The 26,342-nt window shown below is 42.0% G+C and overlaps 2 protein-coding genes across 10 annotated transcripts in view; both read left to right on the top strand.

Annotated features, from left to right (window-relative positions):
* LOC135899351 (uncharacterized) overlaps positions 1-26,342 on the top strand; it is a 96,419-nt gene that overhangs the window by 55,317 nt on the left and 14,760 nt on the right. For 7 of the 9 annotated variants that reach the window (XR_010563592.1, XR_010563597.1, XR_010563595.1 and 4 more), the window contains one exon: positions 391-560. The exons of the other annotated variants lie outside the window; for them this stretch is intronic. The gene's annotated coding sequence lies outside the window, so the exon portion shown is untranslated. The remainder of the gene's footprint in view (positions 1-390; positions 561-26,342) is intronic. 9 annotated transcript variants of the gene reach the window in all.
* On the top strand, positions 3,054-10,900 carry LOC135899350 (peptidyl-prolyl cis-trans isomerase-like). The gene is made up of 5 exons (XM_065428596.1): positions 3,054-3,404; positions 3,967-3,997; positions 4,131-4,316; positions 4,475-4,550; positions 10,547-10,900. Exons 1-5 carry the CDS (start codon positions 3,228-3,230, stop codon positions 10,680-10,682), a joined length of 606 nt encoding a protein of 201 aa, XP_065284668.1. The 5' UTR covers positions 3,054-3,227; the 3' UTR covers positions 10,683-10,900.

Raw genomic sequence — 26,342 nt, 5'->3', positions numbered from 1 at the left:
TAGTTACCCATGGCACGTTTCGTTTACATTGCCGCCACCCATGAGATTATTTCAACCTGACTTTCCGCTTGATGTTCTTTGTCGCTGTGTTGTTTACCCTAGAGGCCGCATACTTGCTGGTATGCTTCCTAGTTCTTTTCCTCCACTGTGAATTAATGTTTGTCCTGTACAAATACCTCAACGTTCTCCCAGCGCATTTACTTTCTTCCATATTCCTTAGTCGTTCTTCATAATCAATTTTACTGTGAGCTTCCCTCACTTCAAAACTTGTCCAGCCCATATCATCCCGCACAGCTTCATTTGTAGTCTTCCCGCGGGCGCCCAATGCGAGGCGTTCCATTGACCTTTGGTTGCCATCGAGTCCTGATTTGGTAACAACTTTATTTATAGTCCTGCAGAGATTTCGCCGACGGGGCCTTAGGTCTCCCACGTGGGTACGTCGAGGTGTTGCCTCGCCGCCGCCTCGCGGGCCTGCTGGACGGCCCGGAGTTGGTCACCGAGGCTGGAGCTGCGCAAGGCAGCGGCCCACCGCGGCGGAAAGTTTCCGGAGTTAGCACCGTGTGAGTTTTTTTTTTTACAGTCCCAGAGCATGTTAGTAGAAGTGGCTATATCAGTGTGGCAGACCTTGCATATATTTGTCGGGCATGTGCCGGGGTACAGCCTGTGGTATTGTGCCGGGTTAGAGTACGTGAGCGTCTGCAGTTGTCTGAGGGCCACCGCCTACGCCCTGTCCAGTTTGTCGCTGGGCGGAGGGAAGGTTCGGCGGGCCAGGCAGAGGGCCTCGGTAATTTCGTTGTAGCTAGTCAAGCAGTCTTTGGTGCTGTCCCATGGACGACGGTCGCCGGCGCGGTTCGTGAGCTCGTGCGCCTTGGCGTGTGCCGTCTTGTTTCGGTTGCGATAACGGCGGCACCATTTCGATGGGGGCGAAATGCGAAAACACCCGTGGTACTCAGATTTAGGTGCACGTTCAAGAACCCCACGTGGTCGAAATTTCCGAAGTCCTCCACTACGGCGTGCCTCATAATCAGAAAGTGGTTTTGGCAGGTAAAACCCCATAATTTATTTATTTTTTTCGGTTGCGATATGTCTTCGATACTTCTCCCATGTGCGCCGGGAACCACTGGATTCTGGTTTGAAAATCTACCTCCTGCTGGACTTGTCGATTGCTCAGGACTCGGGCCGCTCTCCCTGAGATCCATTCTTTGGCGAAGTTTCTGACCGCTTGTCGCAAGTCGCAGAGAACCGTGGTGCGCGTCGAATCCGTGAGGGCGAGTGCCGATTGTACCCCTAATTTCAAGCAAACAGCCGCATTTCCAAAAGTAAGTCCTGGAACCATTAAACTTTTGCACATACCCCGGAGCACCTCGTACCTTGTATCCCCATAGCGCTCTGTGCTTTATTATGGCTGCATTTCGCTTCCCCTTTACTGTTATTGTTTTTTCCTGTGTTTCCATATATCTATTGCCTTCGTTTATCTATATACCAAGATATTTATATACTTTTACCCGAGGTATTTCCTGCTCCTGGGCCCTGTATTGCCACTGTCTGTTCACTGTTTTCATTGAATACCATAACACCTAATTTTCTAACTCTAAATTTCAAACCTAAATTCTCGCCTTCGTGTCCACAGATATTAGCCAGACGTTGCAAATCACTTTGCTTGTTAGCTTGCAACACAATGTAGTCCGCGTAAAATAAACCTGGAAGCTGCTGTCCTACTACTCTACCCGCCTGTTTGTATGAGAGATTAAACCCGATATTACTTCCTGCTAGCGCCTTCTCCATTCCCTCCATGTACATTATAAACAGCAATGGGGATAAAGGGCACCCCTGCCTCAGTGCCTTGTTGATTGATTTCAACCTTCTCCTCGCTCCTCATCCCTTTCCGTTGAACGCAAACAATATTTTCTAGGCAAATCTCTCTCATAAGCCGTAGACAATCATCGCCTAAGCGTTCCCCTTCCAGAATATCCCACAAAATTGTGTGGTCTACGTTGTCATACGCTCCTGTAATGTCTAAAAAGGCCACATATAACGGTCTGCTTTCTACTCTTGATATTTAAATACACTGAGTAAGAACAAATAAGTTATCATCCAAACACTTACCTATTTTGAAGCCTATACGAGTGAATTCTTTCCCCCCGTTACCTTTATAAATTAAATTTATTCTACTTTGTCGCCAACTGTCTGGTATTTGTCTATCTTTTAAAGTTTTTTCCACTGCTTTCACCACAGCTTCCTTACTTTTTGGTCCTAGTTCATTAGTCAGCCTAACGGGAACCTCGTCCAGCCTTGTGGCTGTGCGCTTAAGAATTTTCTCTTCGGCTTTCTTCTAGTTGAAATTTGTCAGTACCAGCTCCTTTTCCATCAGGGTCTCTTTCATACTTTTTTTTCTTCAAATGCAACCTCCTCATTGCATTGGAAAAATTCGGCTGTTATTTTACAGATGTAATTTAATACCGCTTCCCCTTCCAGCTTGTTTCCATCTTCGTCTGTGATATGTTGTTATATTATTGTTGACTACCTGCCTAATAATTTTATGTGGTTCCAAAATACTCTAGGTGCGGCCTTCTTTTTCTCACGTATTTCTGACAACTAACGTTCACTTTCACCTTTCATCTTTGCTTGCACCAGTATTTGAACCATACACTTTTTCCCCCGGTATATTTCCCATTTACTGGCCACTTCATCCTGCGGCAACTGCGCCTTCTTTGCCTGCCTGTGCTTTCGGGATGCTTTCTGTCGTTCCGCTTTCGCTTGTCATATCTCAACGGCGAGCGCGCCAAGCCGCACCTGCGCCTGCATTTGTTTTATTTACATTGCTCTGATTCTACATGCCATGGGTTTGCATATCAACAAAAATATTCTCAACCAAAATGAAAACCGAAACTCTATTTTCCATCAAAGGAATCGCTGGCGATTACCGCGTCATCTGCCAGGTAGTACGCAAAGCTTAAGCGGAAAAGTACCCACCCATTTGGCTCTTTCCGGCACATGAACACTAAAATAAAACAGCCGCACGGCCGCACAGCGTATGCGCTGGGGACACGCGCGCGCGAAGATATAGTCCGTTATATTTTCGGATGTCTTGCTGAAAGTGCACTCTTGACAATAATAATAACTGCAGCTAAAGATAAAATTTGGTTACATTTGGAAGTGATAATTCTCATCTGAGAAGTAAAGTTGTTAAAAGCCTCGTAAGACCGGTTCGCAGCGACGCGTATATAATGGCCCACGTGCGTGTAGCCATAAGCCGTTTTTTCTCCCCGAAAGCCGGCATTTTGAAGTTACCCCTTATTCCGTTGAGTTGCAGCTTTGCGACAGCCGCCGGAAAAATGGGCCTTCCTAAGGTGTTTTTCGAAGTCACTGCCAACGGCGAGCCTCTGGGACGGATAGTAATTGAGGTAAGTTACTTTTACACGATTTCAGGATAACGCAAGGTGGTTTTTAACATGGAAGCATGCCGTCAATACTCGATTGAAGATATGGCGTTCTCGCCACTTACTATTGTATTTCAAGTTACCGGTTCACTTGATTTAGCACCAGCGTTTCTACTTTTACTTATCTACTTTTAAATATTGTGTTTAATTGCTTGTGTTGTAGTAAGTTTTCTTTCGTCATAATAATCTTGAGAACTTGCGTGGAAGGCATGTTTAGGCTTACGTTGATTGTCATTGTTTTAAGTTAGTGAAGTGTTACCCATCGGCGAGAAGTGCCCTACCCCGAGTTTTCATAAACACTTAAGTGCTTATTTGTTGTTATGCAAAATGTGGCCGCTCGCTATGGCAGCTGAAAATATGTACGAACTCTTGCCGCCAAAATGATCGACTGCAGTCGGTGGTTGCGACATTGCGGCAATATTGCTTACTACTTTTCCCTGTAAAGCTGGTGTAAATTTTTATTCTTGCCTTAAGCGCGTTAGGTGGTGCACTTCTACATTGTAATGTGGTTGCTTTCTTTCTTTAGCTGCGATCGGATGTGGCCCCGAAGACCGCCGGTAAGTTAACCCTAACTCATTGGTGTGCGTCTTCCAATTAAGGACACGTTGTGTCGTGGCTGCAAGCTGAGATGAGCGTCAGTAGTCGCAGCATGACTCATAGCGTGCGTTTTCCGCGATCATGTTTCTGCAGAAAACTTCCGGGCTCTTTGCACTGGAGAAAAGGGCTTTGGCTACAGCGGCAGCACCTTTCACCGCGTCATCCCCAACTTCATGTGCCAAGGAGGGGACTTCACGAATCACAACGGCACCGGTGGCAAGTCCATCTATGGCGAGAAGTTCGAGGATGAAAACTTTGTCCTGAAGCACTCTGGACCGGGTAGGATTCTTGTCTTATCTTGCTCTTTAGCGCGATTTACTTTGTTCGGCGCCCTCAATTGGCAGTCGGCAAGGCTGATAACGACTGTCAAGCGTATCCGCCCCATGCAAGTGTCTGAACTGTTTTTTACTTTTTTTTCTTTTATTTTCCCAACACAGGTATTTTGTCCATGGCCAATGCTGGCCCCAACACTAATGGATCGCAGTTCTTCCTTACCACTGTGAGGACCCCTTGGTAAGTTTGTTTAGGTTTGCTCTTCGTCGCAATTGGAAATGCGAGCACGTACCATTATTAGCTATTTGAGTGCCTTTTCTCTCCCTGCAAGTATGCAGCGTTCTTAGAAATGGCAAGGTTCTTTTTGTTCAAATGCGCATAAACAATGATTACCTCGCCCAGCGCAGCTTCTGTGCCCCAGTACCATACTTCCTGTTGCCGAAGCTACAATGATATCTTGTAGCTTCGACATCTGGTGCCAAATTACAGCTGCGCCGAAACCTTGAACATCTTGCAATGGCCACAAGTTCATCAGACTAGTTTCTTGTACCATTTCATTTCCAAATCTAGTGTTTCATCTTGCAATTTCTTTTCTTTTTTTTTCCCTTATGCACCTTTGTCCACATGTTCCTCATTTGGTTTCAAAGCATCACTTTTGCAATGGTCCATTTGCCCATTCAGTACAATTTTGGGTCAAGTAGTGTTCATTTAGCATAATTGAATCCAATAGCATGAACAATGCTATCTTAACCTGCATTTCTGATGTAAATTTTCTAGATTCTACAGCTTTGCGAAGACCCAAATACAATGACCTTTTTTCCTTTAATGTCGCTCCTTATTTTGTGTTTGTAGGTTACTCAGTACAAGCATACAAATTTGATATGTTGCTTTGCAGCTAGCTTGAATATGTTCCAACATCTGGGGGTTTCGCAAAAGATCTCGGAAGTTAGTCGTATCTTTCAGAGCGGTGTATAATACAATTTTGCCCACTTTAGATGATTTATTAGGTGCGTTTTGCAGAATGGTACAAGTTGCAAACTTGGTACATAAATTCTTTATTCTCAAAAATGACGGCCTCAATAGCCTGTTTGCTATAGGCTCCGTCCAGTGAACAGACGGCACCGCTGAGCAGAAGTGGTGCCGCACTGCTCCGTCCAAGACACTGGGAAGGTGGAAAGACATAATTTAAACTAAATGTACATGTCTCCGAAAGCCGCACATCTATCTGCGATCCGTAGTTGGTATTTGTGAAGATGTAGGCACGATCCTCTGGGATGTCTGAAATAATTTTTGCGGGATTTAGGCCTATTAAAGGCCGTGGCCAGCACAAAGTGCAGTCTCGTGAAGGAATATGCGTCGAACTGGCCGAGCCGCAGCGGCACCTTCCTTATACTTCTGCTGTATTCGTGAAGGAATAGTGGCTAGAAGAGTACAGAGCGCAGATTTCCCTTACGTGGAGGCCATGTTGCATATTCTTCCTGCTATGGTGCTGCTTTGCTAAGAGTGCGAGTGGGTGGCAGCGAAGACGTCGGCTGCAATTCTGTAGCAATGCCTTTGCCCGATGCTAGTGCCTTTCAGCGCTGTTCGCGAGTAGCCGCATTTGACTCTTCGCCCAGAATAGAGTGCAAAAGGCATTAGCATCGAAAAAAGGCATCGCTACAAAATTGCGGCCCTTGGCAGAATGACTGCAGTCACTTAGCAGCTTGATTGCAGTTCCACGTGTTTCTGCAAAGTTTGCTGTGCTGATTTTAGCATGCAGCGACCTGAAGAAAGCTGAAGTCGTATTTCAAGGGCCAATCTATTGTCTGTTCAGAATTGCCTCTGAAAAGTCCAGTGCACACAAAATGCACACTAGCTTCATTTGATTATGATGCTTTGTTTCTGCAATTTGTTCTAGAAATAGTGTGCAACTATTGTCTCATGTTGGCGTGCGCAGAGCAATTGCTATTTTCCTATCCACTGTTAGCAAACGGGGATGGCTGCGGGTGCAATGGGCCAGTAGTACCGTGGTAGAACGCTATGCAACTTCTGTGAATGTATTGCTCTGCCTCCCTCCTTGGCAGGTCGAAGTCGGAGCAGTCATGTGCTTAAATAATGTTGCTGACATTCCGACACTCTTATCTCAATAACGTAAGCAAGCACATGTGCCTGCATATTCAGTGCCCCGCTTATTGTGTCTGTGGCCCCACTTGTTTCCAAATTAAAAAGCCAAGCAGCGCCACGTCTGTCAGAACAAGATGTTGGAAGACTAGCGGGCAGTCCAAATCATCTGGGTGCCCGCGTCAAAGCATGAAGATTTAAACAGCTGTCCCCACTAGGGGGTTGAGAGGTGACCACATGGTTAGGTATGGGGAGCTCATGACTCGCTAGATTGGGAAGGGCCTGGTACCCCCACCCCCAGGTTCTATATGCGTGTGGCTAAATGTGTTCCAAGCTATCCAAACTGTCCACTTGTGAATTAAATCGGGAATAGCGTGTTTTGCTCTCCGTTCTTTATTTGGCAAATATTTTGAAGCTGCAGCTTGCCACGTTTATGACTTGGCAAGTTTCCTCGGTCCGTTCACTATCTGATTATTTTCTGCCTAGTCGTTTGCAGGTGTGTTCGGTCCCAGTATATTTATCTTTGCTGTGCGCAAGGCTGGAAACGTAGCCATTCTGTACATTGTAATACCTTGTAGCAAAGATGTATTGTCCCTAGTAACTCTCATACTTTTGAAGACCGTCGTGAAACTATTCAGCTTCGGCCATTTGTGCGCTATAGGTGTAGTCAATCATTTATTGTGCATATACAGGGTGTCCCAGCTTGCTTAAGCCAGAGTTTCAAGAATACGTGAATGCCACGAGGATGGACAGAACCAAGGAAATGTTTGCTGTCACTTGAAGATACTCATATTTTTTCGATCTACCTTATTACATCAATCAACTTAAATACTATAATTAGATGAAAAGTGTCAATGAGAATTGTAGAGCAACATGAAAAACTCCCGATACAGCTTTCTGTTCCTCGGTATGTGCAACATAAAAGCGTTTGACCAAGCGTGAAAGAAGCTCCCTAATACACTCAAAGTGCCTCGAGCGGCCATTTGCGTGGCAATTTTGCGGGCTTCTTACACGCTCGGAAAAGCACTTTTATGTAGCACATATTCAGCAACAGAAAGCTCTATAGCGAGTTTTTCAAGTTGCTCTACAATTTTTCTCATTGGCACTTTTCATCTAATTATAATATTTAAAGTCATTAATTATGAAATCAAGCACAACACAACAAATAATCCAAGTATCTCCAAGCAGTGGCAAACATTACCTTTGTTCTGTCCAGCTACGTGGCATTCGCATATTTCTAAACGCCGACTAAAGTTAGCTGCAACACCCTGTATAGTGCGCATATATTCAAGTGAGCGTAAGTTTACGTGCCAGTTGGGGTAGATGTGTATAGACTGTATGCAAAACTGACAAGAAGCAGCACTGCTCCCTTTGTCATTATTTAACGAGTGGTACTCTTGCGAATGTTCCGGGGCTGAGGCACTTTCTTTAAAGGTTAGCGATACAACACTGGCAGATGAGCCAATTTCTGTATCCTTTAAGAAAGCCGTACATCTCAAAGTGCCGATAACACGTACGGACAGTTGCAGCTGCGGTCCATGAACTTGGCCAAACAGATTCATTCCATTCCTTAGTCTGCCAGTCACTATTTTTGCAGCCAACTACTGCACAGGTATTCAATCCACATGAATCAATCCATCATGATTGGAGCACAGTGCGTTAGCAAACTGTTGCATTTCTGACAGCTGCACATACAGAAGCAAGTTAGAAACGCTAATGGTTTCGTCTTTGTGCGCTGTCACTGAGTCCACGTGTGGTGCGCTGCAAAAAAAGGGGCCAATACCCCGAAATGGGTCTTTAAGGTAATGAAATGAAACTGCTCGACACTAGTTATTTCTCCCCAAGTGAATCTGTATTAGAAAAAAAGATGCCTGGTGATCAGTAATAACTACGACATTATTTCAAAGAAAATACATGCAAACTATGTTAAAAGAAAAGTGGGTGGCTCTCTTCAGCATGTAGTGCTATGGTCACCCAGCCTACACAGTTTGCCAATTTAAACTTCGTGGCTGCTTGATAACTTGCTGCACCCGTCTCAAAAGCACGGCTCTCATTTGAGTCGTCAAGCTCCGAAGATGATTTGTTCCTACATGAAAGCATTCGCAGTATTTTCAGTGCTATAGACACATTTAGTGACCGTTGTGGCAGACTACAATAGTTTGGTCAGGTGTGCCAGTGTGGGACTTTGCCTAGCATATTGCGTTCTGAGCTCTCTCATGCGGAAGAAACATTCTAAATCTTTCATAGCCACTTTTCTAAAACTTTGGCTTGTCGCTCTTGCAAGCTTTTCTCAACAAATGTTTGCTCTAAAATGTACCTATAGCATCGAGTAGTTGCGACGAAGTTGGACTATCGGCTGAAATTTCTAGTCGACATGCATGGTTGTGAATTTACTACCCCCATATTATACCATTTGTCCCACGTAGCTGGAAAAACCCGCGGAAATGTTCTCTGCCATCACTTTGAGCAAGTCTGTTTTTTTGTATTTCGCCTTACTATAGTTATGATTTATTAATCAACTTCTCAAATATTCAGAGCAAAACTGTCAAATTGTAGAACATCTGCAAAATTCCCAAGCCTGACAGAGCGCTCCCAAATTGAACAGACCGTGCAACTAGTTGTGTGGCTTTTTTTTTTTTTTCAGATTAATGGTGTAATTACAATTTTTTAAAAATAAAATGGTCGAATTTGCTCCAAGCAATGGCGCACATTACCTTGGTTCTGTTCAGCCACGTGGCATCTGCATAATTTTAGTTTTGGCACATGGTACATGGGACACAAGGCTTTCTAGATGTACAATAAGGACCATCATATTTTTAATGCCGTAATTTTTGCTTGCACTTCAACAGGCCCAAAGAGATCGTTTTCAAAACAGTTATTGCTTCCTTCATAGGTAATGTAGCAGATTTTAATACAACACTTTCTATGTCTAAGTGGTGTTCTCTCAATATGTTCATAGCATCAAAGTAAATTTAATAAAGAAAATGAATAACATAAATGGGTCTCCAATTCGCTGCATCATTACTTCCCTTGCCTTCAAAATACGGCACTTGCTCATCATTTCCCCAATTGCATAAAAGAGCCCAGGTTGGAAACACGTATACTGTCATTGGGAACATCAACCGCAAAGCTTCACTGGTTTCATTTGCAAGTTTGTACGTCTAAATTACTGCTGTTTGACGCTCGTAAATGCTCGGCATACTCTCGTGCCAGCCAATTCTCCCAAATTTCGCAGAAAAGTGTGGTCTGTTCACGAAAGCTTCGCTCATTGGGCCCACACCATATCCTTGGATGTATTCTGCCCTGCCTTGAGCAAGCTTGTTCCGTGAAAGTCCCTGAAACAGGTGAAATTGGCAACAGCAGAGTTGCTGTGACCTAAAAACTTTGTTGCTTGTGTGTGTCCCACAAAACGTCATGCTCAAGAGAGACTTTATAAAAAGTGCACTATTCCCCTTTTGACATTATGGTGTTGCCTCTGGCTGGTTGCCTCATTGCTTACCAGCAAGTGCAAGCATGCCAAAGTTGCATTTGATGTTGGAACTTGCACATCTATGAAGTTCTTGGCGGGAAAATCGGGAGCCTTGCCAATTTCATTGTGGAAGGATGCGACTATACACGGTTCGTGACCATTGTCTGCCATGCGCATCTGAAACGGAACCCCAGAATGGATGCTGCTTTGTGACCTTCACATTGCTGTGGCAACAGTGTGACATGCTCTTTTCGGCCACTCAAGCCATAGTTTCTTTAGTGTCTGTCGTGAACACTTAGTCACTGACTGGAAACATAACTGTCTACTGCAATGCATCAAGTTTGGCCTTTGCTTGCATGTCGCTGATAAAAGCTTTTTATTTAATGGTTGGGCCCTTGATACCTGTGCCCCCTTCCTAACCTGGCTTCATAAGAGGCAGCACTGTTGCTCCTTTCACAAACAGTAAGCAGTGTGTGGCTAAATTTGTTTCTGGGCATGCATTGGGTGAGCATGTCTCGGTCATATTTGCACAGTTCTGTACTAAAAATTCCCAGCTGCCCTTAAAGCCTGCACATTAGCAAATGTTATCTCTGCCCATCTTTGTGCCGAGGAAGTAGTGATATGTTGCCTTGTGCCTAAATTTTCTGCTCGTATCTCTCTGTACCAGGCTTGATGGAAAGCACGTGGTCTTCGGCTCCGTCGTTGAAGGCATGGAGGTCGTCAAGAAGATGGAGAACTTAGGTACCCAGAATGGCAAGACTAGCAAGAAGCTGGTTATTCAGAGCTGTGGTCAGCTGTGCTAAGCGACCATGTATTAGATGAGCAGCATTCACTTCTTTCATGCTCCTCCTTTGCAACACTGCAGCCACTTTTCCTTTGCCTCTCTACGTCAAATAGGCCATTGGTTCTTATCTGCCTTGCCCTAAATTGCACCACTATTGGTATGTCTTCTCTAATGTGGTTGTACTTGTGTGTTGCACACACTTGGTAAATGTGTCAATAAAAATCCATTTCCACCACACTTGCACTTAGCCTTTTGCTGCCACCATTGTGTTTTTTGCAATGGCTATAAATAATCGAAGCTTTATTTCAGTTTGCAGTACAATCTGGGGGTGAGAGAGAAAAGGCGACCGCTTGACAAAGCTCTCGAAATGTGAATCTTTATGGCAAGTTTCCCACACACATTCCTTTAGTTCCCCCATGCATGGGTGTTGGAGTAGTGATCCTGCTGTTTAAAGTTGGTCAAACTTCGTGTAACCTCTTCATTAGCCCAAAGACATCTCAAAAACTACATAAACTTATAAGCAGCAAGAAATACCACTGTAGGAATTTTCTCGCCCGTGTGCTTTTAGCACAGACGCGCATTATCTTAAAATTTGGCAGGTAATCTTTCTATTTTATGAATACTGCAATCGCCAAGCGGTGAATCTGGGTGGTTCGAGCTTAACCCTTTCAGGGTCAATGACTTATGTATACGGCGGCGCGAACAAGTTCAAAATGGTAAATGCCATATATTTACAGCGCCGTCTACGTTTAAAAGGCGCGCGAATTTCCTAACTTTTCTTTTCTGTCATGTGCTGTCACTGTGGGGATACAGGGAATTTTTTTCGCGCGCCTCCCCCCGAGCTTTCGTTGCACGGTTTGTTTTAGAGCTAGTTTGCTCCTGCATGTCTATATGCTACCGCGCGGGCTGCTGGAGGTTTGGGTTTTGTTCTGTGGGCGGTTTCAGCTTGCGCTTGGAAAACTGATGGCTATCTCGTTACTAGTAGCTCAAAGGGTGACCACTTGTTTCTCGCTCGTTTAGTGCTCACAGAGGTGTGCATAGGAAGGATGCCACTGTGCATGCTTTCCGTTGCCTCTTCTTCTTTCTTTCTTTCTTTTTTACTCGCGAAAACTATTTTCCTCTGGTTGGCGATAAGATGAAGATTAGCGGCAGTTTGTGGCACGTTTTGCTTTTTTTTTTTTTTTGACGGGCACACAACCACAGTTTTCTGGAGTGAGTGCACCTACACAGTTCGATTACGCTATGGATGTACACAAGATCACGAACATTTGAGTCTTGTGAAATATTCTCATGTGCGCATTTTCAAAACCTTGACTATCTATAACAATGCATCAAATTTTATATTCTTTCAAGTTTATTTCCTTCTTCATTGTTGTTATTTATGAATGAAGAGTACATATATACCAATGCAAAATATTTTTTTTCTTTGGGTCACCCTAGAAAAGCTACAGTAAATTTTTTTCGGAGTAAGTCTCCAAGAAGAATTGGAATCTGCAATAAAAAAATTGACCCTCAAACGATTAATACAATAGTATGTGCAGAAAATGCACTGGTTTATTTAGTAAAAGCTATTTGAATAAATACACGGTGTACATGTTGGGCCCACACAAGGTTACGCCAAAGAAGTAAAACACTAACGAGCGAAGAGGCAGGCAGGCAGTAAAATCCACCATTCATCGTCTGCTCTCCCAATACGCGGCGCGCGGAACGAGTATTAATGCAAGCATTACTCAAAGAGCCGCTCAACTTGGGAGTTAATGTTGGTGCAGCAACATGATCTTATAGCTGGTCCCGGTCCACTATTGTGCACGGGAAGAACACTTTCAAGAGGTACTACATGAGAGGGAGTTATAGTGAAATTGTCTTGGCCAGGTAGCGTACCCAGACGAGGATATAATTTCCCGTTATGTCAATTTTGAATCTTGACATCGTGTAAAAAATACTTGTCATTATGCTTTGCTAACCTTGTAGCTTGACCTGCAAGAAATTCAACTCCGTCAAAAAGTGTATCGTGGGAAGTTTACTGAAATCCTCCAATTCAAAACACGTTTAAAAAGCATCCTAAACCACCACTTGGGCTTGGTGAAGAAACTGTCCACAAATGGCATATGCTGCTGCGAACATCTCGGCCAAATTTTGCAATTATGCATGGAGCTCTCAAGCAGAGTGCAGTCACCTTTTTCTTTTTGAAACTGCCATATTTCCTCGTATAGCAGATTCCCATATGGCCTGCTATTCGTTAATAGCTGACATGAAGAACGGTGTCTGGATTGGTGTGCTTCCTACTGTTAATGTATGTTTATTGCTGTGGTTTAATAAACAGGCTAAAGTAAACAAAAGTGTGCATTTTGAATTTCAAATAATTGTGAACTTCCGGAAGTATGACTTATACTATTGCCATTTAATGTCTGTTAATGCTTGGCTGTAGAGAAATGAAACTGGCCACACTGCTTATTAGTGTCGTAGCTATCTGGTATTGCTCATTTCAATCAGTTTTGAACACTCAACTAGCCTCAAGCCATGCATAATCTAAAGGGACTGACGATTGGCCAGAATGTGTTGAGACGTGAAAAGTGCTGATTTATAGTGATAGGATTGACCATGCTACTCGCGATCTAAGGAATTATAATTTTAAATTCGCAAAGAAATTTTAAAACCAGTAATCGGCGGCGCGAACGGTGAAGCCTTTGTACTTCAGGTGTATATGTTTGTTTGTTTTTAATAACTACACCAAATTTAGGGATTACCTGAGGCAGATAGCACAATTCTAACCCTTCAGCTAAATTACTTGATGAGGCAGCCATTACTTCTACATGAAATCAAAATGTTAATTGCATAAATAATGTAATTGCACTAATTAACTTAGTTGATTACATCACATATTTTAATCTACAACTTATAGCCACCGAGTTCGCATGGTATTCTCTGGACAGCAACCGGTCCCGAGAGATTAATTTTAAGTGTTGGAAGGAATGCCTTGGCGTTCCCGAGTTACTTCTAAAAAAAACCCTGTTTTATGCATTGAAGCACACGATTAACTGTAACGCCAATGAATTTCCATGGGCACTTTGAAAATTAATATTTCGCAACTGGTGCTTTCCAGAGAATTCATTCCAAAGGGGATACACCGTGCGAACTCATTGGCTATAATTTGTAGATTGAAATATGTGGTGTAGTATGTAGTATTATGTGCCAACTAGCTTAGTAGCTAACTCGTGAAACAAGTACTTCTGCAGCACATCTCCACGGAGGTGTGTAACTGCATTACCAATGGCAATGTTGCATAACATCCTTAGTGCTACTCTTCAAAGTCATCAGCTTAATGCACCATTTACCAAATCACAGCCATGAACTTTGTGCCCTCTCAAGACAAGATAGATTCTGCTGTGGTACTGTCGCTGTTTGTGCCCTAAGAAAGCGAAGCTTTTGCTGCACCTCCAGTGAACCCATAACGTTGCCCTTTAAGAAATCAATCACTCCAGCACCACTGCCGGACTATGTTGGTTATCACAACCTCGAGACCGAAGGCAGAGAACGATCTCCATACCAGGTTAAGTTGCTCCTTATTTGGAAAAGAACATACCACATGCACAACTGGACTCTCCAAAGTATTGCAACTCATCACAAGAAAGAATTGCAGTTCACCGTACGATCCATTATCGTATTGGCACATCTATGTTCAAAATGTTTACGTACTTCGACCTAGAAATGATTTCTCGTAGATTATGTACTTTTGGAACCTTCACCTATTGGATTCTGTAATCATTGAGGAAGACTTCTACAGTTACTCTCGTGATGGCTGCTAAATTTGATTTTAACAATGTGATTTGCCAACCGGAATAGCTGAATAGAGTTGTCAAGATACCTCACTGGACTTGACTTGGGTAAGTCACAAACTCGAGCATAGCTGGACTTGCATCACCAGTATCCCAGCAAACACATCGGGAAGTGATCGTCTCTCAATAACTATTACTCCATTCCAAATGGCACATTGCAGATACACATAGTATGCGTGTCAGAGAGATGCCACGGTAGACTTGCCAGCAGTGCTTTAAAATTGTGTGATATCTCGCACCGTGTTGCAACAATTCAAAACGTACTGAAAGAATCTAAAATTTGTGTTCGACCTAGAAATTGTAATCTGGGTCATATTCTTGGCAATTGTCTTTTGCTGCTCAAACAAATATAAAAGGGAAGGCATCCTCTCGCGTCTTCGAAGAACACCTAATCCTGCCATACAACTAGCCACAACGTATGCAAAAGAACTATACACTAAGCAGTTGAAAGAGTTATGCAATTAGTAGTTCACATTATCTACCCCAAACTAATTGGTGCACTAGTATATCACTCATGCTCACAATTTGCAAATTAGCAGAATGGATGGTATGTTCTGTATCACTTGCAGCATTACACAGAGACATTTACGCCCTTCCAAGTAAGCTTTCAATCATAGTCTGAAGTGTACAAGATGTCGTACTGTTTCTATGGGAGCATATTATTCCTACTAGCAACCCAAACAGTAGTTGAAATTGACGTCAAAAGACGCTTACAGCACAGTCCTACTACATTTGGCAATTTAATGCGCCAAAAACTTCAGAAAGAAATTTGCCAATACCTGAATTTCATAAAGTATTTTATTTGACCACTCCTACAAAACTGCAGTCGGTAATACATTATCTCGACCACAACCAAATCATATTGGCTATTCGCAAAACTCCATCCTGTCCCCCACACTTTTTCATTTAGTAATGGCTCATTTCCCTGCATATCTCGGCGACTTCTGGGGTGTATACGCAGGTGATGTAATGCTGTAGTGCAACACAGGCTTGATATGATAAAAGAACACATGCTTCAACAAGGCATTAATGCTGTCGTACACTTTCTCTGTGGTGTTGGTATGCATGCTTCACCCAAGAAGTTGGAATATGTTGCTACACTGAACAGATCCAGGAACTGAACCAATACACCACTTATTCTCACTTGCACTTAAACACCAGTATATACCTCATAACCCCTCTAAAGAGTACTAGGCTTAAATATTGACTAAGATAGCAAAGTTTATATGTTGTGCCTTAATCATGAATAAATACCAACTAGCTTAAACCAAAATCTTGCTTAATACATGGGTCAATAACATAATTAGAAGTGAGAAACAAGTACTTGATAATGTCAAGCACTTTACGACTTGTCAATCTAGTCTCTAGGAGGACGACCTTGGGCAACTTTGCTATAAACTGCTGTTTTGTACGTACACACATTCATATCTCAATCTTGCCTGAAAGCAAGTGTGCACTCGAAATCCTGAAATGAGAGAGTCTCCATCTAATTACTAGTTTACCCATGCACACAAAAATTCAGTACCTCTACTTCAGGAGTAATATGGCAACATACATAGAAAGAGCAAGACATGCGTCTCAGTTCACATGTTTGACTTTCAACCATTCCCTACCGATGACAGGTCCTTCAAGCAAGCAGTCATAATGCATCATAGCTATGCGAAATATTTTCATAACTACCACAATGGGCTACAAACAGTGTCCAGACACTATACATAGGCAGGTGTTTACAAAACTGACACAACAGTGACATGGCAAATATCTTCACTCGATTTTTGACGGATATGCCTATTGCCATCAGACGTCAACCTCAAAGGGCCAGAACTCAAACAGATCATTCTGTTGCCCACTCATGTCCCAACAATATCAGCTTTCTCCTGTTACAAGCCACATGCATTCATATCGGGAGTCAAAATGCCTTCCTGGAGGGCCGATGTCCCATCACAGCTTGAGAATCCAGAAAATTCTTAAGCTCAAGACCACTCTGCTTCACTATTACAACATTGATGTAACCATCTCATTGATACCTGCAGCCATTCTGGAATCCCAGGAAATGAAGATGCCCATCTGGCAACATGTGATCTATCTGCCACTGTACCTCAAGCCAGCTGGACCCCTTCTGGTACCAGGAAGCTATCAAGAAGCAATGCAAAGTGCATTTAACTTATCTTGTACATCACACTCCCCTGCCGAAATCTTATTCTCGCTCCCAACACATCAGTCTGAGGCAACTTGCGACTCTTTTTAACCTTTCTCCTGCCAAACGACACACCCTTTTTCATAATCTACCAGATCAGGGCAAATGTTCCAATTGTCAAATATCAAATACTACTGAACACATCAGTTAGGTCTGTCCTCGCTTTCAAAGCAAACGACAACTTCTTTGGAGGCTCTCCCATGCAGCTAACCTAACACCTCAGTCATTCAAGAACTTAACTCCGCCACATCCACTCCAACTAACAAAGCAGTCTTGGACACTCATTTACACTGTACTGCTCACCCTTCTATCTTTTTCTTGTTATTCCCTTCCTCTATCCACTAAAGTTTAAATTGTTTTCATTTAGCAGTGAGGTTATTCTCTATTCTCACTATTGTCTTCAAAATTATCACTGAACACTTGGGTTTCTGATGAACTGATGAAATTTGGAATGTAATTGAATACATCCTCATTTCACCTTTCAGTTGCAGTTGCTCATATTGACGAATTTAAGTCGTCAGGAAGCGACAAATGCAGCTCTATCTTTCCGTCTGGAAACAAAGCTATTCCACCTGCCGCAGTAGCTTAGGGGCTATGGTGTTGTGCTGCTAAGCTTGAGGTTGCAGCTTCGATCCCAGCTGCGGCGGCTGCATTTTGCCGCATTTCAATGGTATAAAATAGAAAAATGCTTGTGTACTCATTTAGGGGCACGTTAAAGAACCCCAGGTGGTCAAATTAATCTTGAGTAGCCCACTATATGGCATGCCTCTGACAGTGGGTATTTAACCTTTTAAGGACAAGACATATCAATACCCAGAAAGAATGTTTTTTTTTTTATATATAAATGCGCAAAACACATCAAGAATAAGCATGATTAATCAACGAAAAGAAAAAATATTTTGCGGAAATTTTTTTGGCAACAGGCGGGAAACCCCAAGCAGGAAACTGGAAGTGGGCTTCACCCCAAGGCACCTTATGCTTTGTTTTCAATTTGTATAGACAACTCTCATCATATGTGAACCATAGGTGTACATTTTGTTAGCTTTACATCACACGTCTGACACCACTGCAGCCTGATATCTTGCATGGGGCCTGCCTCCTCTGACTTTGCTTTCAAAAGACAGTGAGTCATGTGCCAAACTTCTTTCTCGTCCTGTGTTCCTTCTCTAAACCAACAAATGACGCTTGCTGCCTGTCATTCAATGCTGGCTGAATAAATTCAGCCATTATCTTCGTACTCAATACCGAAACTTGGCAAGAAAAAGTAAATTTTGTATGTTGAGTGCAGCCAACACTCGTCAATAAAGGGTTAAGTACCAGTTTCCCGTAATCGTTATCAGTGAGCCTAATGCGGAGTCTTCTTTCTGTATTTCTGGTATTGTCCAAATATGGTGACATAACTAACAAACCTCAAGCAAAGTATTATTTTTATTTGTAAAATACCTTACAAGACCCCTACATGGGGATTGAGTAAGTTTGTGTAAGTCACGATGTGGCCTACTTCAGACATGATGCCCCTTCACTTACTAATAATGATTGTGTATGCCTGACCATAAAACACAAATGGTGCACATTCTCAAAGATTGGAGGATACATTCATCCAAGAGCAAGGATTGATTGCTTGCACCTGACGTCTGCGCTGCAAGCTTCACAATGTCCGCATATTGTGATTGGTGACTTTAATGCACACCATCCCCTGTGGAGTTGCACTGTGATGAAATGTCATATCAAAGATTTGGCTTTCTTTATGTGTAGCCAGGGACTAAATGTGTTCAATGACAGGTCTCCTACATTTATTCTTGACACGTCCTACAGCAGTTGTCTTGTTTGCTTCAAGGAGCCTTCTGTCTTCAGCATGCTAGCAGATGGATGTAGAGACTCATGGTAGCGACCACCTCCCAACTTATGTTCAATTCAACTGGTTCCACCACTCAGCCTCGCCTTGCATCTGTCAAACATACTGGATTTTATTTAAAGCGTCTGTCAATACCAGCTGTCAGTGCATGACCTCTCCATCCTAAATAGAGGACATCATTTCTTCTATCCTGCATGACAAAATCGTACATGTTAACATACAGAGGCACAGGTATAAGACAACATGCAATATGGGGCCCTTCATACAATGCATTGCTGCGTGGAAAGGCGATATAGAAGAGCAGTCACCGTCAGATCTTTCAAACAGTTGTTGAGCTCAGTGAAATGTTCTTCGACATTTTGACAAGCTTGAGTGTTGGAGGACGCTCTGTGGCTGTCTAGACCCAAGACAAATTCTATCTAAGATCTAACCCCACAACAGAGACACCCATTTTTTGCCATGGCTCTACATCAAGGCTGGACTGAATTAGAGGTAGCAGAGGTCTACTGTAAGCTTTTTGGAGACGCATCTAATGCAGTGACTCCATCTCTTGTCAACCTCGCAGCCATGTCTGATCAGCAATTCAGAGTACCTTTTATGATGCAAGAACTTGGCACTGCAATTTCTCTTTCCCGAAGCTCCTTGGCACCAGGACCTGAGGGAATTACATACACTGCACTCTGCCATCTTGGCACAGAAGCATGACGTATCATTTTATCATTCTGTAATACAACGTGGGAGTCAGTAAGTGTTCCAAATAGCTGTAAATGCAGTCGCATTGTAGCGTTGCTTAGACCAGGAAAGTGCCCTAGCAAGCTTTCCTCCTACAGGCATAGATGCATAGATTGTTAGTAATCATAGTGACTGCACCATGTACATGTCGAGAACTGATGGTGACACTGGCCATTACAAAATTCACCGCGGTTTTCCATAAGGGGGAGTTCTCAGTCCAACTCTTACTATTACTATAGTATACAATTACAATTACTATAGGCTAATTAAGGCACTCGAACCCACAACCTTTGGGGGAAGTCAAACTCGCAATGTATAGTGCTAATCAGGGCACAGTTAATTAAGGCACCTTAAGGTAGTCTCAATTAAGGCACTCAAACTCACGGCCTTTGGTGAGAGAAAACAAATAATAAGTAACATTGCGTTCAAATGAGAATGTCAAGTAATTTAATGAACGTCTCTTGAGCGAGCAAGCTTTCGCCTTCACCCTCCTTGGTGTATGCTAAAGTGACTCAATTTCTTCCTGCAGCCTTTGAGATGATTTGAGCTCACTCGTTACTCGGTGCTTATTGTAAAGAAGACTGCAGATGGCACAAGGACCCCGATGAAAGGTGAAGCTGTAAACATAGCTTTTTTTCATTTCTTGTTGTGTTGTCAGCTCTCTACTTCAAGATGAGATCCTCCATGTATCGAGGAATGCTTCAAGTCATATGTTGAAAAGAAAAAAAAGCCTGGTGACTTGGAGAGCTCAACTTCTTCAAGTGAGAGCGATTTTCCAATACTGTGCATTCTGTTAATACATGTAAATAAGAAAATCAAAACGTGCCGTGAAATTGACCTTGTGCAGGGAAGCCCACCTTCGTTACACTGTAAGACAATTTTTGTTCCAACAAACTTCACCTTTCTGACAAACCTTTTGCTTGGCCTTTCTTTATATGATCAACAGAATTGTTTGCATGTGAAAGAATATTTCTTTCTTGCTAGTTTCTTTTCTGTTTCTTACAATCCTTAACGGGTTAAAAACTTCAATAATAAAATGCACAGCTTAAGACCAGCTTCAGACAAATAAATGTGCTTCCCATCATTATAGTATACAAGAATGTTGTACCATCATTCTCATTCTGGCACCATGCATACACTATTCCCTGATTCCCTTTTGTTTCGTAGGTGTGAAACCCTATAAAGTTTAGCATGGTTCACTATTAAAGCATATGGCATGCCGTTATTTCACTTTCAATAGTCAGCCCCACGGGAATTGTTTACAATGTGCAAGTGTGAATGCTGCCTGCAGTGTCAACTGCACATTTGCATACTGGCAATTTCAAACAGGAAATTGGTCTGGGAACACAACTGTGAGAAAGTGGCTATAATAATATCTGAGTTTACAGTACTACCTTGAAAATATGACTTCTCCAATTGACAGTGGCCCTTGACGCAGGTACACCTGCCTACAAAAATTTACAGCACCCAAGTTTCACACAACAAATGTAAATTTCTGCTCTGTTAAGCCATTGCAACTTTAGTTTAATTGATCACTCTCTAGGTCACAAAAGCTGCCACAGATTGTGTGGCAGGCAATGTGGACAGGCATTGCAGCAGTTCAATTTTTTCTGCAAATTGCATGCCCTATAAACATTAGTAGGCCAATGTATACTGCTGCAGTGCTGTTGTTGCTAATGGTAACATCACCTTTTACTCCCTGTCACACATATTTTAAGGCATTCATTCACATTTTGTGTTCTTTCATCTATTTAATATTTTGTAGGATGTGCTAATAGTCGCTCTTGAAGAAAAAAAAATGCATAGAGCAAGAGCAGAATTGTTGCAATTTGGAAAGATGAAAAAATACCTTTTCAGGTGACAAAAAAACAAGTATTCATGCAGAATAACATTTGTAGTAATGTGTTTTTAGATATATGCCTTAGGCTTAATTGTAAGTTAGTTTAGTGAGTACTGAGGTAAGGCAGTAGGAGAGTGCTTGAAGGCAGCAATTTGTAGACGAGTGCAGAACTCCCCAGTGTTCGTTGTATCGATTCAGGCGAAAGTGGGATTCTGGTGCAAGTATTACTTTAACCATCTCACATTTAAGAGAATATATTAGTTGATATTCATAGGAAAGATCTACTTGTAAAATCTGATTCCACATTTGAACTGTATAGGACAGTATTCAATTTGTTATTTGAAAGTTCCGAATGTTTGCGCACTCCTAATATTTTTCATGAATTAATGGAGCACGTTTGTGCAAAGAGTCGCAAGAAACTATGTGGAGTGGGTGCTTGGTGACTGACAGCATTGCACCCAGTAACGCAGACGCAACCAGTGGCACTGCTGAACTCACCCCAACGGTGACGCCGACTGGTGAAGTGCCCAGAGCTTATACTGGCCCGTGTGCAGTCACATTATACTCCACCTCCGCAACTCTGTGCAGTGCAGTGAAACATATAGTTTGCATCAGCCAACCAGAGACAATTGATCAACCAGTCTTCCCGCCGTGGTTGCTTAGTGGCTTCGGTGTTGCGCTGCTAAGCCCGAGGGCACTGAATCAAATCCCGGCCACAGGGGCCGCATTTCGATGGGTGCAAAATGCAAAAACACCCGTGCGTTTAGATTTAGGTGCACATTAAAGAACCACAGGTGTTGCTAATCGGGAGCCTCCACTGCAGCGTGCGTCATAATCAGATCATTTCTTTGGCATGTAAGAACCCCTATTTCCTTCCTCTGTTGTCTGCCTCTGATCATCCTCCGTACAACGCTGACTGAATATAAGCATCGTTGAAGGACCATATACATATATAGGTCCGTTCCATATACATATAGCAGTCAACGCTGTGGAAAAAAAATGCATAGAGCAAGAGCAGAAATGTTGTAACCTGGAACGGTGAAAAAATAGCTTTTGAGATGACAAAAACCAAGTATTCGTGTAGAATAATATTTGTGGAAGCTCCAAAAGAAGTTCGCTCAAGAAAACTTATCACTCCGCGCATTCCATCCATGCTTCGCTGTGTGCCAACAGCATTCGCTCGCGCAAGCATGGACGTGAGGCTTCTCACGACAGGTTGCACATAAAAAAATTTAAAAACAATAATAAAAATGGCCTAATACAATGCATTAGCAGGTGTATACAACAGTGTGGTTTCTAAGGATTTGTCATCCACTCCACTGCATGGAGTGAATGAGAAAGAGTATAGGAAAGTCTACTGAGCCCCAAAAACACTGTTAAAAGAATTTAACCATTGTTTTCCATGGGAATCACAATTAAACATTGGCTCTAGTCCCCAGTAGTTGCGGAGCGCCTAACTAAAAGGGCAGTCAGATCTGATGTGCCTAAACAGGTGATAGAATCTGCGGCTCTCGACAGGTTGCCATTGGAAACTGAAGCTGGAGACATCCTACACACAAATTCTATTGAATGCAGCTAGCTTACCAAAGTCCCTGAGGAATTGTGAGGCATTGCCTGAGGTGTGATATAGTGCTGACTAATGGGTGCATCTTCTGTTACACCTCCTCTCAAAAAGAGATTATAGGGCAGATTTTAATACACAAGGACATAGTAGATAACAAAGATAACTTCTATAGTATTAACAAAAAGGTAGCAGTAATTGCAATAAAGGTCACAATAAAGCCAATGTCCATTCTTGATGATAAAGCAGAAAGCTCATCACTCTATTGAAGTGGACGACCATAATACAAAATCAGGGTAAAGATAGGCTGTATAGGTTAGGAACTTTGACACTGACACAAGGAACAGTAGAATTATGTAGAGTTGTCAGGGGGTATAGATCATGAATTATGAATACGTGCTTCCATAAACGTAGATTGAATACCTCAAGGTCCCTAAGGAATTTTCAGAAAGAAATGGCAAGATATTAGAAGACTAAATATACAAAAGCAAAAAACAATCATTTTGATGGAATGAAATACAAAATAACATAAAATAATCAGGCCAACATACATTAACAACCATTGTGAATACATTTCAGCAATGGTATAACAAGGCACAGAAAATATAAAAATAACAAAATGGCCTGAACTTTTAAGTGAAAGTGTATACCTATATAACCTATAAGAGTTTATCCAAAGTCGACCACAGTCAAAAAGTGAGCAACGTGTCGCAGAGAATTGCCCTGTGTACATACCGCCTGCTTAAAAGATTAGTTGTCCATGATTGCAGTGACAGAGGCTGGCAGGGCTGTTCTATTTGCTGCTAGCTTTCAGGATATTATATTTGAGAACAAATTGGAGTGCCCAAGAAAAATGTCTACTTTGTGCATGGTTATCTGGGGAAGACGATGTGTATACTGGATCAGAAAATAGGTAATCTCTTGATCTAATTGTTTGAATAATAAATTTAGTGCAAAGACAGTCAGGATATCTTTCGGCTATAGCAAAAGTGCGAAATATTTGGTAGTGATCACCAAAAAAACCGAAACGGGTACATACCACAAACAGTTCTTTTATAGTGACATGTTTTACACTGAACAAATTTTAATTGAATAATAAGGCTTAATTAAACTGAATGGCCTCGCATCTTATGGTGGTCTGTAAAACAGCCTGTTTTGCAGAAATTGTGACTTTAATTTATGCTATCACATTTGGATTTATGAGCTCAGGCTGGGTATATCGTGAAATTGTGACAACAGGCTAGAAGAGGTAATGAGAAAATCATGGCTGGGGTCCCCTACCAAACAGCTACATTCCAACTATAAACAAACAAGGGTTCTGTAACGGCGTAATTTAAGACCAAGATGCCTCTGACAAATGTCGCCATTTAAGCGTACACTTAGCATTAGTGACAATGTTATCAACATGCATCTGCCAGGAGAGGTTACTAGTTATGTGGACTGAAAAACATTTATATGTTTCAACTTGTTATTAAAAACAGCTTTCATTACAGTAATGACAGTCATTAGTTTGCCTAGCATTTCTCGATACCCACATTTGTTAATTTACATTCTTTAGTACACAGTTTCATTTGCTGTATGTCTTACCAGCTCATTACTCTAGCAAATTCTTTTAGAAGCTGTTTTTGTCAGCACTAGAAAAAACCGCACTGCACGTTACACAGTCATCAGCAAACAGTCTAATAAATGATGGGATGACATGAGGCAAGTAATTTGTGTATAAATATGAAATAGTCGAGGACCGAGTACAGGCCATTGGGGGACATGAGATACAAATGTAATGAGCAGAGAATGACAGTTATTGGTTGATGCATAGTGTCTTGTGTTAGACAGAATGTTATCTGTCCAGGCATTGCTATACGTTAGTGTTTGTCTAATTTTTGTAATTCCAAGGAAAGATGTGGGTCCACAATGAAATAAAATGCCTTACGGAGTTTGAGAAATGTGGGGTGTAAGGTCCAATGTTAACAATAGAAAAGAGATTGCAAGTTAAAGCAATAGGTACTTAAGTTGTGTGTCACATGAGAATATGTTGCAGTAACCACGCTGATGAAGCATGAAAAAAAACATTGCTTTCAAAAAATTTAGCCAATTGTGAGTAGATTAAACATATTTAAACAATTTTCAAGGGATCTTGGTCAGGGATATGGGCATGTAATTGTGTGAGACTGTGGATTTTGGACTTAAACATTGGCATGTACCACCTTGCCCAGCTTCCAATCTACTGGAATGCAGCCAGAAGCAGGTGATTGAGAAAGAAGTTCAGTTGGGAAAGTGCTGAATACATTTCCAATTTTACCATAATTAAGCGCTTCACGATGAAGATATCTTCACGTTCCTAATAAGATGCATCATGCCAGGGGGATCAATTAATACAGGATCCATAGAGATCCATGAAATATTGATGGAAAAGCAGTCTGCACAATGGACTTGGAAAATACGTTATTAAATGCATACAACATTATTAGCTGGTAAAGGTGTCCTTGTTGTCATAGTTCAGTACATGATATGGACATTGCTTTGTCACCGCCAAGGACACTCCAAAGTATCTTATGGTCAGTTACGAGTAGGAGGGGTGTTTGCTATATATGTGAAGAAAGTCGTGCTTTGCTTCCTTTGTTGCACTTCCAAGCAGAAAGGCAGCATGTCACTAGGCTGACTGAACATTAAATTTGTTGCCAGCCTTGACTCTAGAGAACAAATGTTTCTGTTTACTGAAAAGATGGTTTAACATTGTTTTAAACCAAGTTAATCAGTGTGGGCAACAAATTGGGATATACTATTTGTTAATGAGATTAGTAACTTCGTCTTTGAAGAGAGCCCAACTAGCCAACATAGAGTGTAAGAAAAAAAGTCGGCATGTAGTTTTAACAGAAGCAAGTCGAGTTCGCAATCGATGGAGGCAAATGCTGCCTTTCTGTAGTCTCTAATAATTAATTTCTGCTGAGGGGTTCAGCGAGAAGTGCTTTCTGTAAGAGTAAAATTTATGATGCTAGCTCATTTTTAGACGTGGAAGCAAGTTTAGCAGTATAACATGATCCAGAGCAGGGGGTCAAAACAAGGTCAAGCACGGTAGCTTTTCACAAAGTGCATCAGTTTGGCTGTGTATTGATTTGCACTAGATTGAAGCCAGAACATGCGTTCAAGAAGCAAGTGCATTCACATGAAGAAATGGCCAGAATGAGAAAACAACCTGGAATATACTGCATCTTTATTAGTAAACCCAACGTTGCGCAGGATGCAGAGGTGTGGCATTGTGTAAAGGGCAGTGATCGTAAATAGGTATACGGTTGTCCCCGATTTGTAGAAAGAAGGGAAAAGTATGAAAACAGGCCAACGTGGTAGGAGCTAAAAAAACAAGAAAATTCTGGCCAGTGCCTGTGAAACAAATATGAGGCTTAAAGAAAATAAATTCTCAAGCTGCTGTTGAAGTTAAGGGGTAAGGCACCAAGTCAAGGGACGGGCAACTTCTCCCAAGCAACAGCTAGAGGACTTCAGAAATGACAGTACAAATCTCGAACACCAGTAATCACACTAAACTGATTGAAGTGTCAGAACTAGTAAAATGGAAAATAATTAGTCGCATACAATTAAGTTTATAATATTTTACAAATTGAGAAAGCGCAAAAAAAAACCAGAAGCATAGGTTTCGAGAATC

This window comes from Dermacentor albipictus, chromosome 1 (assembly GCF_038994185.2).
Source record: "Dermacentor albipictus isolate Rhodes 1998 colony chromosome 1, USDA_Dalb.pri_finalv2, whole genome shotgun sequence".
In the NCBI taxonomy this organism is placed as follows: Eukaryota; Metazoa; Arthropoda; class Arachnida; order Ixodida; family Ixodidae; genus Dermacentor; species Dermacentor albipictus.
This window is presented reverse-complemented; position numbering and strand designations above follow the sequence as displayed.